Source organism: Onychostruthus taczanowskii, unplaced genomic scaffold (genome assembly GCF_017590055.1).
Source record: "Onychostruthus taczanowskii isolate IOZ18803 unplaced genomic scaffold, ASM1759005v1 scaffold61, whole genome shotgun sequence".
In the NCBI taxonomy this organism is placed as follows: Eukaryota; Metazoa; Chordata; class Aves; order Passeriformes; family Passeridae; genus Onychostruthus; species Onychostruthus taczanowskii.
Genome location: NW_024503790.1, coordinates 466,391 through 481,877, shown reverse-complemented (window position 1 = coordinate 481,877; position 15,487 = coordinate 466,391). Strand labels below are relative to the sequence as shown.

Below are 15,487 nucleotides of genomic sequence, written 5' to 3'. Positions count from 1 at the left end.
CCTACTCTGCAGACAGAGCTGGGATTCCCTGGCACTGGAATTGCCTCAAGGACAGCCCCACCAAGGCTCCGGTGAGGAGGATGAGCCAGGACAGGTCCCAGTGTGACCCTGGGAGCAAACCAGAGCTGTCCCCCCGACTCCCAGACCTGGAAACCCATCCCAGTCAGGATGACAGCCTTCCTGAAGGATTGTTCTCAGGGACACACCACCTGAAAGGAAGGAAAGAAATCCCTGGGCTAGCACAAGCCCACCAGGGACCACTTCCACCACCTGCAGCCACACAGCAGCACGTGAACCCAGGGATGGACCCAGCTCAGGCAAATCCCCCATTTTTGGGAAAAGCTGATCCACCCTGTCAAGCAGCACCGAACTGTGCAATGAAATGTGCACGGGCTGAGCTCAGCTCTTAGAATGGAACCTGCACAAGGCTCAGAACAGTGAAATCCTCTCTCATAAAAGGCCTTTATTTACTTTCTGATGCCATGAGTAAATGCTGTCTATAAATAGCCCTCCCTGCCCAGCCACGGTGCTGTTATCACCTCAGTCACCGGGAAAGGCCCTGATAAGACCAAGTGATAATAGATCAGGATTACCCTTCTGTGGAAAGGAACCTGCTGGAATTCATTACTGCACGATTTTCATTCCCCTGTGCAGCTCTTCAGCCTGAAGCAGCAAAAATAATGGAGTGCCCATGCCCTCCTCACCTTGTCTTTAAGTTATCTCCCTCTTCCATCATATTCTTTAAGAACCAGCCTCAAAACAGAGCCAAATTCAAAACTGAGAGCTCAGCTCACCCTAATCTCTGTCCCAGCCCTAAGTAATCTTACTGAACCTCTAAAGAACAAAGTAAAAAATGAGATAAAGCTTATCTGCTCCCAGGAGTCAGGAATACAGGTGGAATACACACCTAGGGCACAGCAAAGCTTCCCAACACTGCCCTACACATCCATTATCTCTGAGTGAAGAGCTTTATGACCTTCGTAAAAGTAAATATATTAAAGTGCAGCTTTTATGTGCAGTATGGAGGTTCTGACCTCAGAAGAAATAAACTTTTCTTCAAGGGCTCCGCTGCCACTGGAGGGAATGCACAGCACTCCTATGGATCCATTATCTTACATTTCCAGAGTTTTATCGCCTTTGAAAATGTAAATATATTGAAGGGTAGCTTTCATGTGCAGTGTCAGAGCTGTAAGAACATGAGGATTAACCAAGGGAAGAAATAAAAAGCTCTTCAAGGGCTCCGAAGACACTTGAGGAACACACAACACTCCCAAGAGTGCTCCTATGGATCCATTCCCTTATCTGCATTTGAAGAGCTTGATTACCTTTGAAAATGTAAATATATTTTCTGTGCAGTGCCAAGATTGTAACAACACGAATGTTAACAGAGGGTAAGAAATAAACTGCTCTTGAAGGGCTCCGATGGGCCTTGAGGAACACCCAGCACCCCTGCAGAGCTCCTACAGATCCATTCCCATACCTGCATTTAAAGAGTTTTACTGCCTTCACAAAGGTAAAGACATTTAATGTGCAGTGCCACATTGGTAACAAGACAAATGTTAACAGAAGGTAAGAAACAAAGTGTTCTTCAGGGGCTGCAGTGGCACCTGAACACACAGCAGCCCTCCCCAGGAACAGAATGTACCCCTGCTCAGGCTGCTCTCATCACCTCTGGCACAAGGGGCAGGTTGATAGAGCTCAGGGCTTCCAGTTCATCATGGGGACTACAGAATTACCACAAATCCACAGCATTCTGCCACTGAGACAGAAGCAAATGAATAAAGGTGACAGCAGGGGTATAAAATTCAAGATGAGGCATTTAAAAATATTTATATAAAGGCAGAATGATCTTCACACAAACAAAACGGTTGCTTTTGCTGTCTCAGTTGCACGGATTCCCAAGAACTGGAGTTGTTTAGTACTTGAATTTTTAGCAGTGGGGAACATAAACAGCCAGGGCAGGTGCAGCCCTGAGATATTTGTAGAGGAGGAGAGATGGGCAGCAGGAGAGTTCCAGTACAGGCTTGGTTTTCACGGAAAACCAGACTGGTTTGGGTTGGAAAGAGCTTAAAGCTGATCCAGTGTCAGCCCTGCCATGGCAGGGACACCTTCCACTGTCCCAGGTTGTTCCAGCCTGGCCTTGGGCACTGCCAGGGATCCAGGGGCAGCCACAGCTGCTTTGGGCACCCTGTCCAGGGCCTGCCCACCTTCACAGGGAAGGATTCCCTCCCAAAATCCCATCTAAATTTTCTCTGTTTTAGTTTAAAACCATTTCCCCCCGTCCTGTTCTTCCATCCCTTGTAAATGATCCCTCTCCATACTTCCTGCAGCTCCTTCAGGCACTGAAGGCCACAATTAGGTCACTCCAGAGCTTCTCCAGGATGAACAATCCCAATTGTCCCAGCCTTTCCCCACTGGAACAGACCAGGGAACAGGGCTGGAGTGACTGAGCAGTGAACTCATTCCCCTGCCTTCCAGGGCCCCACAATTACAGGAGGATGGAGCTGAGTCATGGACCCAACCCCCCAAACCACAGCTCCCCCAGGCAATAAATGCCTGCCCACAGGCTCAGAGCTGAATCTCATTGGGAATTTTATAGGAGAAAGATCAAATTAATGCTGCACTGAAGGCTGGGAAGAGGAAAAGGCTCTGCCTTTGGAAACAGGGGAACACCTCTTTTAGGGCTGAAACGAACTCAGAGCAGCTCAGGGCTGCACCACAGCCCCACATAGGCTCCCACCCTCCCCTCCATTAAATAATGAATGGAAAAACAGTGAATTCCTTCTTCCAGCCACCAAAAGGGAGCAGGGAAGAGCCTGCCTGCATGGCACATCCACGGAGAGAGGGATCCCCCACCCCCCAGGGAAATCCCAAAGGGAAACCCCCAGGGGAACCCCCAAGGCAGAGTGTTGTTAACTGTAAGATGTTTACAAGGAGGGTGCTGCTCCTAATTAAGCAACAGTGTAAGAAGTAGTGATTAGAGACCAATCAAGTCCACCTTTATTGCAGTTATCTATAAACAACTTGTGGTTTCTAATAAACTCAACATTTTACCTTCTGAGACTTTATACATCACTTTATTCAGCCATCCTCAATGCAGTAACAACAGGAGACGAGGGGGAGGAAGGAGAAGGGGTTTATCTGCAGGTTCCTCTGTGCTCCCCGAGGGGAGGCAGCCCCTCTGCACTGGAGACAGCATTCCAGGGTGACTTTGTCCCTGAACAGGGAACGCTGCTCTCCTGCTGCCAGCCAGCAGCTCTGTGCCAGGGGGAATACAGATTAGCAGGAACGCATTTCCCAGGGCATTACGGGATTTCTAGCTGCTCTGCGCTCCCCATTCCTCCCTTTCTTGAAACAAAATAATAAAAAAGAGGGGGAAAAATTAGAAAGGAAGTGTTTTTAAAATTGCAGGAAGAGCCAAAGGTGAGGTGATTCTGGCATAGTCATTTGAGGGAAAAATTTTATAAAAGAGTTGGGAAAACATTCCAGACTGCCCAGTGCTTCAGCATATGGTGAATGTCTTATGGAAGAGAGGGAAATAAATATTTCTCTTCTGCCTGTGAGAGGGGGAATTTCTTGTAGCAGTTTTAATGACAGCAACTGTTTGAAATATTAAATATTGATATTAAAATATCCTGTGATTCAATATTAATGCCCCCCCCTGCCAATTTATGGAATTCAGTAAATTTACACCAGTGCCTGGTTTTGTCTTTAACCAGATGTGACACGTCAGGGTCAAATTCTGTGATTGATCTGACATGGGCCTGCTCAATTTAAATTCTGTGCTCTGTGTCAGAGGGAGCTCCATTTATAAAAAATAAATAAAAATGACATAGTTGTATTTTCTCCCCTCAGAGACAAATTTGACCTGTAAGAATGCACAGGCAGAGACACTTGCAGTGGAATCCCAGATTTGGAATCAGTCCTGAGGCAGGATCCCTTTGATCTCGGGCTCCAGCCTGAGTCACTGCATTGAAGGGAAGGGGGATGCAGCCCTGCTGTAAATCATCACTTCCTTCAGCATTCCCTGGCTGCATGAGCCACTGCAAATTACCAACTTCCCTTGCCCACATGAAGAGGAGCAAGTTAATTCCTCCTTCTTTTAGTCCAGGATCTTGGAGCTGTCAGGTTTTCCAGCATTTTTCCAGATGCTGATGGCTGTGCACACACAGCAAATAAAGCCAGGCACCCCTGAGTGCCCACAAGCACCAAACACAGAGCTCTGCATGAAGCTCACCAGCTCCCAAACCCTGAAGAGTGCAAAATTTTAAGTAGTTTGTCCACAGAAGCAAGAGATTTGGGAAGTTACATGGAACTGAGGTGCAGGCTGGAACACCAAGCCTTGTTTTTGACTGGATTTCAGTGCAAATTCAGAACAAACCCCCTGAAATGAAGATTAAACCCAGCAGCAGTACAAGGCTCTGATCACACACAGGGCAAATCCATCTCAAAGCAAGGGATGGTGCTGCTTCCAGGCAGAAAAAGCCAAAAAAGGGACACCTGAACCTGTCCCCAGTGAGGAGGAGCAGCCCAGGCACCAAGAGCCAACATGACCTGGTGAGTCCCAAACTCCCCTTGGAAAGGGATCCAAATGAAACCTGGTGAGTCCCAAACTCCCCTTGGATCCAAATGACCCAGGTTTTGGGGAAGTGGGACACAGGGAGCCAGAGGAGTCACATGGAGAGGAGAGATGGACACAGGGACAAAGGGCTGCAGGGACTCTCCGCTGTGATTTCGGCAGTGACGGGCGCTGGCCGCTGGCCTGGCTCCCTAACGAGCTGGGCACTTCGTTAGCGGGCACAGAGCTCCATTCTCTGCCAGCCCTCCCCTGCTGCAGGGACCCAGAGCCACAGCTGATGTCATTTCTGCACAGGGAGCAGCAGCACTCCTAGCAGGGGCACAGGAGAGGCTCCCAGGCCTGCGGCTGAGAATTTAATTTTTTAATTTTTTAATTTTCGAAACAAAGCATCTTAGTAATCCAGTGGTGGTAAAAACGTGTGTGTCCCCCAGCTGCCACTTCCTGCCACAGCGCTGGAGAAAGGCAGGCAATCTTTCCCAAGTTTCCTGAAGTCACCTCTGGTCAATCACCTGAGCTTTTCCCAGGTTTAATTTGAAGCAGGATGATCTGCTAATGAGCTGACCAGAAGAGTTTCTGGAGGAGGTGACACCAGGGATTAGGAAACACCAGACAAGTTCTTTATTTGTGTGGCATCAAAAACAGATCCCCCCACCTCCTACATGATCCCTTCAGCATCAGCAGGCAGCCAAAACACCCCCAGGTGCCACATCCACAGATTTCCTGAACATTTCCATGGATGGTGACTCCCCCACTGCCCTCAGCAGCCTCTGCCAGGGCTTTGGGAGCTTTTCCATGAGGAAATTTTCCCTCTACCCAATCCAAACCTCTCCTGGAGCCACACAAGGCAGTTTCCTCTCCTGTCACTGCTCCCTGGGAGAAGAGGCCGACCCAAATTAAGGCATTTTTGACAATATATTTGAAATTCAAGAAGCTCTCAGTGTGCCCAGGCTATTGCCCTACTACAATAATATTTTTGTCCCTTATTCCAAACTTATCACGAAGTAGAGGCAAATTCCTTCCCTTCAGATGTAAGAGTGGGAGGTTCAAGGTTAGAAATGTGAGAAAAACTCAGCTGTGACTCCTCTGGACCCCTGGCAGTGCCCAGGGCCAGGCTGGACAGGGCTGGGAGCAGGCAGAGGGGTTGGAATTGATCTTTAAGGGCTCTTCCAACCCAAACCACCCTGTGATTCCATGATTCCCCTCTTTCCCAAGCCATATCAGTCTCATGCCATTGCTTATCATTTATTACCTTTATTATCACTTCTCACTAATCCCTCCAGGGTTCTTGCAGCAAGGTAATTTTTAATGGGAAGAGGTCACAAGGCTATGCAGGAGTTTCAGCCACTCTGAACAGTGCCCACACAGACACTCTTAAGCTTTTAAACTTCAAAAAAACTGGAAGAAATCTCTTCCTTTCTCGTACAACCAACCAAACAAAAAGAGCTGGTTTTAAAAAGGCTGGTTTTAAAAGGGCTGGTTTAAACACCAAGATGGATATTTAAAATCAGAATATCCCAAGCTGGAAGGGACCCACAGGGCCCCTGCAGGAGCAAAAAACAACATCCTGTGAGTATTTCTAGCACAGAAAAGAAGTAAACTTAGTCAGAGAAATGCAGATGCAGGAAACCAACCCGAGAGCAGCACCACAAACCCTGAGCCACAAAAAAGCAGCTGCTGAGCTGGAGGTGGCTGCAGAGCCTCCTTGGCCCCCAGTCCAGCACTCAGAGGCATCTCTGCTCCAAAGCCCAGGAGGGGAGCTGGAAATCACTGGTTCCCACTGGTTCCTGTGTTTGCTTCCACCTCAGCCCACTCTGCAGCACCTGGGGAGATTCTTTGGGTTTAAGGTCTGAGGTATGTGGGGGGTTTGCTCCCAGACCTACTCAGCACTGAGCTGTGCTCTGAAAATCTGGGGGTTTATTGCCTTCAGAAAGCCCAGAGTGAGTCACAGGAGGAATCAAAAGGTAAATTTAACATACACACACACACACAGTCTGTGGTTCTCCTACAGCAGGGGAAGCTTGTTGAGAAAAAAGGAGAATTTTTTTCCTTTAAAACTCCAACCACAACACGAGGAGGGGATTTTCCTCTCCACTGAGTTCATCTACAAACTCATTATTTTAATTCTAATTTAAAGATAAATTTCAAAATAGCAACAGCTCTTTCAAGTCAGTCACAACACACTCAGCCCTCCCATTACAAACCAGTCTTAGGCACACACAGAGATTTCTTTGTCTATTAGATTTTCCAAGCACAGCCCCAACCCCACCGTGGAGCACTGCTAGAAATCAGGATCAAAGAGAAACACCCTCCCCACAATCCTTCCCCTGCACCCCTACGACCCAAAGTCCCAGTTTCCAGCTGTACCATGAGGAAAAAAATAAATAAACCCGAGATTGGTGAGAGACACCAGTGTGTACCCTAAATGTGTGTCTCTGCAGCAGCATTTTAGAAGGAAAGATGGAATTATTTAAGGAAATATTACTCTTATGGGGATTCACTTGCACAGCTCCAAGCAGTGCCACTTTCCACCCAGCAATTACAACTGGGTATTTGTGCCACACAGCCAAGGTTTTTTTCACTTCAGGCAATTTTATCCCTTCTCCACAAGGAAAACTGACGTTCTCCCAGGCCAGGGAAAAAGGGGCTTTTCAAGCCTGGCTCTCAGGTTTCACCAGAGCCAGCATTTAATATCAAACTTCACATCTTGTAAGAGGCAGCCAAAAATCTCCCAGACCAGGGATTTTCCACTCCTCTGGAAGCAGTGGAAAATCCGGAATTTCTGTGAAAAGCCACACTGAAAAATAATTATCCCTCTAAAACAGAAAAAGAAAAGCAGGAATAGCAGAATTAAAGAGGTGGCTTTCCACAGAGATTGTTCCTGCCAGCCCTGTGACCAATCGAGGCAGGGACAGGTCTGCCACGCTGGTTACATTCCTCCAGGGGGATGAAAAAATTATTTGTTTTTGATTGGGTCTATGCAGAACATTTGCATCTTGTTACTGCTGATATTTTAGCCTTAAAAGTTCTCAGACATTCCTCCAGGGCTTATCTTAAGCACATTTTTATTAAGTTCCCTTCTCTAAAAAAAACAAGCTCCAGTGAGTTTTGACGCGCGCTGCCTTTGACAATGATAATCTTTGTCCTTCCCAGCTGCAGCAAATTTAAGATAATCTCTTTTCCAAGTGGACTTTATTAATCTTGCCAGTGAAAAACCATCCTGAGGTAAAACAATTATTTCCAGTTCAACTCTTAGTACCAGCTAAGCCCATGCTGGAAAAGACAACCAACATCTGGCAGACTCAATATCTGCAGCAATTAAGAGTAATCGTGGAACCATAAATATACAAATCTGGCCAAGGGCTGGGACGGGGACAGCCAGGGAGGGAGCGGCTGCAGCCAGCTGGGCTGGCCACACGCAGGGACACTGCCACTGGGGCACTGCCACAGGAGGGCTGGGACGGGGACAGCCAGGGAGGGAGCGGCTGCAGCCAGCTGGGCTGGCCACACGCAGGGACACTGCCACTGTCACACTGCCACAGGCACTGTCACAGGGACACTGTCACAGCAGTACTGCCACTGCCACAGGGGCACTGCCACACCTGCACTGCTACTGGCACTGTCACAGGGACACTGCCACAGCAGTACTGCCACTGACACTGGGGCACTGCCACACCCGCACTGCCACAGGCACTGTCACAGGGACACTGTCACAGCAGTACTGCCACTGCCACAGGGACACTGTCACAGGGACACTGCCACAGCAGTACTGCCACTGCCACAGGGACACTGTCACAGGGACACTGCCACAGCAGTACTGCCACTGCCACAGGGACACTGTCACAGGGACACTGTCACAGGGACACTGTCACAGGGACACTGCCACTGCCACTGGGGCACTGCCACACCCACGCTGCCACTGGCACTGTCACAGGGACACTGTCACAACAGTACTGCCACTGACACTGGGGCACTGCCACACCCGCACTGCCACTGGCACTGTCACAGGGGCACTGTCACTGTCACAGGGGCACTGCAACTGTCACACCTGCACTGTCATTGGGACACTGCCACAGCAGTACTGTCACTGTCACAGGGGCACTGCCACTGTCACAGCGTCACTGTCACTGGGACACTGCCACAGCAGTACTGCCACTGTCACAGGGGCACTGCCACTGTCATAGCAGTACTGTCACACCTGCATTGCCACTATCACTGGGGCACTGTCACACCTGCACTACCACTGCCACACCTGCACTGCCACTTGTCACTGTCACAGGGACACTGTCACAGGGGTACTGCCACTGTTACAGGGACACTGCCACTGTCATAGCAGTACTGTCACACCTGCACTACCACTGCCACACCTGCACTGCCACTTGTCACTGTCACAGCAGCACTGCTGCTGTCACAACTGCACCGCCGCTGTCACCATCACAGCAGTACTGTCACTGTCACAGTCACACCTGCACTGTCACAGTCACACCTGCACTGTCAGTCACAGCTGCACTGTCACAGTCGCACTGTCACTGTCACACCTCCACTGTCCCCGTCACAGCAGCACCACCATTGTCACTGCTGCACCTGCACTGTCACAGCACACCGCCACTGTCACACCTGCACTGCCACAGTCACAGCTGCACTGTCACAGTCACACCGGCACTGTCACTGTCACACCTGCACTGTCAGTCACACCGGCACTGTCACAGTCACAGCTGCACTGTCACAGTCACACCTGCACTGTCAGTCACACCGGCACTGTCACTGTCACAGCTGCACTGTCAGTCACACCGGCACTGTCACAGTCACAGCTGCACTGTCAGTCACACCCGCACTGTCACACCTGCACTGTCAGTGACAGCTGCACTGTCACAGCACACCTGCACTGTCACAGTCACAGCTGCACCGCCGCTGTCCCAGCGCTCGCTCGGGGATGTGCCGGCTCCCCGGGGATCTCCGGGACGGTGTCCCCTCAGCCCAGGGAGCCGGGGGGGGGACGCGTCCCGGCCATCACCGCCACACCTGGCCCGTGTCACGGCATGCCCCCCTCGCTCAGTGATTAACAGGACTGAACTAATTGGAGGGAGAAGCCCCCTCGTTCTCCCCACGTTCCTCCCTGAGGTGCCACCGGAGCCGTTGAGGCTCCCGAGTGTCCCAAAATCAGGACAAAGATCCCCGAACGAGCCGGGCGGGGGCTGGGCTCGCCCCCAGCTGCTCCCCCAAAAGCAGATTTTTCTCCTGAATAACCGGAGGGGACCAAGCCCAAACCCAGGGATGCAGAACCTGGATCCCAGCCTGCTCCTGGAGGAACCGCTCTGCTCGGACTCACCTCAGAGAAGCTGAAGCACCACGGCTGAGTATGATTTATTATTACTATTGTTATTATTGGGGATTTTTTTTGTCGTTTTTTTCCCAGGAAAAAAAAAAAATCGCTTCACCTTAGTGTTTTAAATTCAAAAAATGTGACCCTGCTCCATTTTCAATTAACTCTCCTTGGAAGTATTTTTTATTGAGCTGCTTTGACTGCAGAAGTGCAATTTTGCAGAAATACAATTTTGCTTTTTCCTGCTAAAAGGGTAACAATAGGTAAAAATCAAAAAATATCTCATAGATAATAAATGATCCAATTTGGAGTCAGATCTATGTCCAAAAGCTTTTCTAAATGCAAGCACAGATGGAAAAAAAAATAAAGAAAATTAATTTAACTTCATTTTCCCTCAAAAACTCCTCCAGCTGTTGACTCCCTCACTGAAATCATAATGTTGTGTAAAATCATGATCATCACCAAAAAATATGAGGTTAAGGCAGCACAATAAGTAGAAAAGATGCAAATTTATATACAATATGAGTAAAATATCACACCTGGAAGAAAAAGCAAAAGCAAAAGCAGTTTTGGACTGAAATATCTGCTGGGCTCCTCACAGGAAACGTTTTGCTTCAGACACAAACAAAAGCCAGGGTAAAATACAATCAGTGTACTAAATTGACAATGCCCTCTCAGAGCTCCAGTTTGTTGTGTTACCACATCCAAGGAAAATTATTTGAGGGAATGGAACAAAGAAATTAACCACATTTCCCCCAAATGAAGCCATTGCTGATCCCAGAAACTGCACAGGCAGAATTCCATTGGCAAGAACATCCTGGATGATCTCCCACCGTTGTTTTACAGCAGCAAGGCTGCTTTTCCTTTAGAAGAAAGGAAACAAAACGGATTATTTCCCCTCTGGACTGCACCCCTGCCCTTCCCAGTTCCCAGGGGGGACATCAGTGAGTTTGCCTTCAACAACATCCGAGGTGAGCCTGCACACCCAGCACTGCCCTGGTGTCCCACCCATCCCCTGCCTCTCCTCACAGCCAAATACTTCAAACCACAAACATTTGGTGGCCACAACCTCCTGGACCAAGTGGCCACCCTGGAAAGGGGCAAAAGCCTCCCTTGCCCCAGGAGATAAATGGAATTATCACTATCTGCTTAAAGGTTTTTGGCTATGGACTGACGGCTCCTGGGTGAGGTTACAAGGCCTGGCTGCTCCACAAAGGCTGTGGGCTCTGCTGGCTCTCAGATTGAGCAATAAGAAGTTATTTCCATTTTCTCTCCATTTCTTTTCCTTTTCCTTCCTTCTTTCCCTGGTCACACCCCTGGGCTGGGAGCTGAGCTAGTGCCCAGCTCTCCACAAGCCCCAAGAGCCCCCCAAGGAGACAGGCACAAGACTCCTCCTGTTCCACCTGGAGCTTGGCTCCCCAAATAAACCCAGAGCATCAAAGGGATCACAGCAGGATGGGGAACCCCAAAGAGTGCATTTAGTGCAGGCACACACAGAGAGGTGCCAGGCCAGGGCAGCCCAGCCCTGCACAAACAAACTCCATCGGAGCCCTGCAGGGTGGCTGAAAGCCCTGCAGCACCCAGAGCCCAGGGCACTGATCCCAGCCGAGTGCCAGGAGGAGCTCACCCAGCACAGTCCTGCTCCCTCAGCTTGCCCCAGGCAGCTCAAGGCCCAGAGGAAAAAGCCAATCCCCCAAAAACAAGGGTGTGCTGTCCATGTGGGACTGAAGGTCACAGAACAGTGACCAACTCCAGTTCCAGAGAAATGAGCATCCATAAAACCCACACTGCAGACACAACATCACCAGTGTGGAATGGGACATGTTCATACCTGTTAATTACTTTTTTTTTCCCCACAAGTAAAACATCTTTCAAGGGCAAGAATAAGATCTGAAGCTCCCCTTTGCTCTGCTGAATTTATCTGGTTTATGTAACCCCTGAGTGAGCAAGAACACAGAGTAAGGGGAAAATGTGCTTTACACAAGTGAGTAAAAGCACAAAAATCAACTTTGTGTCAGCAGAAAGGCTGAACCTGAAGGCCCACAAGTCTCTTCCCCCAGAAGCTGGAACAAACCAAGCATCCATGGAAAAAGGAGAAGCAGCCCCAAGTTTTGGTGACACAACTCACACCCCACACGCTGTGGGATCCCCTTTTCCCATCCAGCACCATTTTTGTGCTCCCTGCTCCTCCCATTCCTCGGGACAGGCCACAGAAACCAAACCCAGCCCGTGGTGCCACCACGGCAGCCACGACTCCGGGCTGGAAAACAGAGACCGGCTCCTTTTTCCCAGCCACGAGGGACAGAGCAGCCGAGGCACCGAGCCCGGGGAGAGGCACCGAGCCCGGGGAGAGGCACCGGCCGAGGAGCAGGCCACAGAGCCCGCCGAGGACATGTCTGCGAGCCGGCGGATTTCAGATGTTACAAAAGCTGCCGCCGACCTGAGGTGAGCAGGGAGCTCACTGCAGTCTGCCAAGCCGGGCAGAAGGGACCCGGCCCCGCTCCACAGGCCACGGAGCCGGGAAATGCGGGGAATGGGGACGGATTCGGGGGATCCTGCAGGAAAAAACCCCGGCCTCACGAGCAGGAAATGCATTCACAGGCTGAAGCCGCCCCGAAGGGCAGCAGCTCCTCAGACAATGCAGGAATCTCCCTGCAAAGCCCAAGTACATTTTTTTTCCCCTCTGGCCTCCATCTCTGCCACAGCCAAAGAGCAATGCAAGGGAACGCCATCCATCACCATTCCAGCCCCAGGGCTTGCCACAGGCCAGGGGACACCTCCAGAGCAGCGGGCCTTACTTACAAAGGCTTTTGTTTTGGCCAATTCCGAGCAACATCTCGGAGTGCAAACCCTGCCCTGCAGTATTTGCAACCCAAATATTGCAGCACTGAGCTAATTTCGGGGAGCTGGCACACACAAGCGACTACTGGAGTAATCAGACCAAAAAAATGAAGGCGAGCTAAATTTAGGAGTAACTATGCGATACAATATTAATAACGGATTATTTTCCTTCTAAACAAAAAATATATATACACATATATATAAGAATATGTGTGTGTGTATATATGGTTTTTTTTTTTAATTAATGCTGACAATGCTCCTTGCAAGATCCAGGCTCTCCATCCCCCCAAGGATAGATCCCACAGTTTTCTGGGTACCAAATGAGGTTCAACCCCCACTCCCCCCACGAAGAAAAGCCCCCAGGACCGCCGGGGCGCACCCCCCGCCCGCAGCGGCCCCCGGGCAGGGGGAGCCCGGTGCCCGCGTCCGCCGCGCTGTCCCCGAGCGCTCCCGGGGAGGGCTGGCCGCGTTTCCCCGCAGTGCAGCGCGGACCGCCCGCATCCCCCATCACTCACTTCCTCTTGTACTCGTCGCGCTCCCGCTTGACTTTGGCCAGCACGTTGTAGAGGGCGCGGATCTCGGGGGTGATGGTGTCGATCTGCACCCCGACGCCGTCCGGGTGCACCCAGGACACGCCGGGGCCCTGCACGGTCTCCAGGCCGCCGCCGCCGGTGCGCCGCACCTGGGTGTAGCTCCAGATGGTGCCGGGCAGGCGCCCGTAGTGCGGCGGCGACGGCAGCGCCCCGTGCCCGGGGCCCGGCGGCGGCACCAGCGGCGGGGTCCCGCCGTCCGTCTGCACCGCCTGGTCCCGGGAGAAGGTCTTGTAGCGCAGCCGGCGGTCGCGCTCGCTCTGCTGGGCCGCCAGCTGCTTCTCCAGCAGCCGGTTCCGCCGCTCCAGCTCGTGCACCTTGGCCAGGAAGCAGCGGAACCGCACGTTCAGCCCCTTGAGCAGGTGGATGTTGGAGCCCAGGTCGTTCCGCAGCGCCGCCGTCACCGGCGGGCCCCCCCCAGCCGCCGCGGGGCCGCCGCCGCCGGGGCCCAGCGGGCAGGAGGAGGCGGCGGCGGCGGCGGCGGGGGAGAAGGCGCGGGCCATCTCCCCGAAGAGCAGCGAGTTCATGGCGGAGGGGCGGTGGCGGAGGGGCCGGCGGTGGTGGAGAAGCCGGCGGCGGTGGACGGGCCGGCGGTCCCGGCGGTGCGGAGCGGCCGCGCCGGTGCCGCTGCTGTCTCTGCGGCCGCCGCCGCGCTCGCAGGGCTCTGAGGGCTCTGGGCGGGAGCGCGGGGCGGGACCGGCCCCGCCCCAACCCCGCGCGCCGGGGCCGAGGCACCGCCCACAGACAGAACCACGCCCCCTATTTCCATATAGACACCTTCATTTCCATAACCACGCCCTATATTCCCATAACAAGCATCTCATTTACATAAACACGCCCCATTACAGTACCATTAGCGGCCTCATAACCACGGCCCTCATTTCCATAATGATTTCTCATTTGCATGGCCCCGCCCCGCGGTGCCGCAGCCTCTCCCTCCACGTGTCCGCCGCGCGGGGTTCGGTGATTTTTGGGGAGCCCCGCGGTGCGAGGGCGCTCCCGAGCCCCGGGGACCCCGCGCTGATGGGCAAACGTGCGGGGAAGGGGCCACGGCCCCGGCCCTGCCCCCCCCGGTGATCCCGGGACACCGCGGGGTGGCGGATCCCGGTGATCCCGGGACACCGCAGGGTGGCGGATCCCGCTAATCCCGGGACACGGCGGGGTGGCGGATCCCGGTGATCCCGGGACACGGCGGGGTGGCGGATCCCGGTGATCCCGGGACACGGCGGGGTGGCGGATCCCGGTGATCCCCGGGACACCGCGGGGTGCCGGATCCCGGTGATCCCGGGACACGGCGGGGTGGCGGATCCCGGTGATCCCCGGACACCGCAGGGTTGTGGATCCCGGTGATCCCGGGACACCGCGGGATGGCGGATCCCGGTGATCCCCGGGACACCGCGGGGTGGCGGATCCCGGTGATCCCCGGGACACCGCGGGGTGGCGGATCCCGGTGATTCCCGGGACACCGCGGGGTGGCGGATCTCGGTGATCCCCGGGACACTGCAGGGTGGCGGATCCCGGTGATCCCGGGACACGGCAGGGTGGCGGATCCCGCTGATCCCGGGACACCGCGGGGTGGCCGATCCCGGTGATCCCGGGACACGGCGGGGTGGCGGATCCCGGTGATCCCCGGACACCGCAGGGTTGTGGATCCCGGTGATCCCGGGACACCGCGGGGTGGCGGATCCCGCTGATCCCCATGGAGCCAGGCGGGAGAGCGGGCAGTGCTCCCCGCGAGGAGAAGGGTGCGGGGACACGGCAGCTCCTCCGGGGGATGCGGGGGAGCCGGAGCTGCAGCAGGAGCGGGGGTGACGGGCCAAGGGGAACGGAACAAATGGAGGCAGGGGGAATTTTGGATGCTGGGCAGGAATTGCTCCCTGAGAGGGTGGGAGAGCCTGGCACGGGGTGCCCAGAGAAGCTGTGGCTGCCCCAAACCTGGCAGCGCTCAAAGCCGGGCTGGATGAGGCCTCGAGCACCGGGATGGAGGGAATTGTCCCCGTCCATGGCAGGGCTGGGAACAGGAGACCTTTAAGGTCCATTCCAATCCCTCAGCACTCTGTGATCCCACGATTAGGCCAGATCAGACTAAATTATAAACCTTGGATTTTGTTATCCCACAGCAGAGCCCTGCCTAAGTGCTAAATAATGCTGATATTA

The 15,487-nt window shown here is 53.1% G+C and overlaps 1 protein-coding gene across 2 annotated transcripts in view; it reads right to left on the bottom strand.

The window, feature by feature from the left end:
- IFFO2 (intermediate filament family orphan 2) overlaps positions 1-13,946 on the bottom strand; it is a 45,710-nt gene extending 31,764 nt beyond the window's left edge. For both annotated transcript variants that reach the window (XM_041419581.1, XM_041419582.1), the window contains exon 1: positions 13,256-13,946. In XM_041419581.1, coding sequence (XP_041275515.1) covers positions 13,256-13,857 — 602 coding nt within the window. In that variant the 5' untranslated portion in view covers positions 13,858-13,946. The remainder of the gene's footprint in view (positions 1-13,255) is intronic.
- Between the last annotated feature and the right edge of the window lie 1,541 nt (positions 13,947-15,487).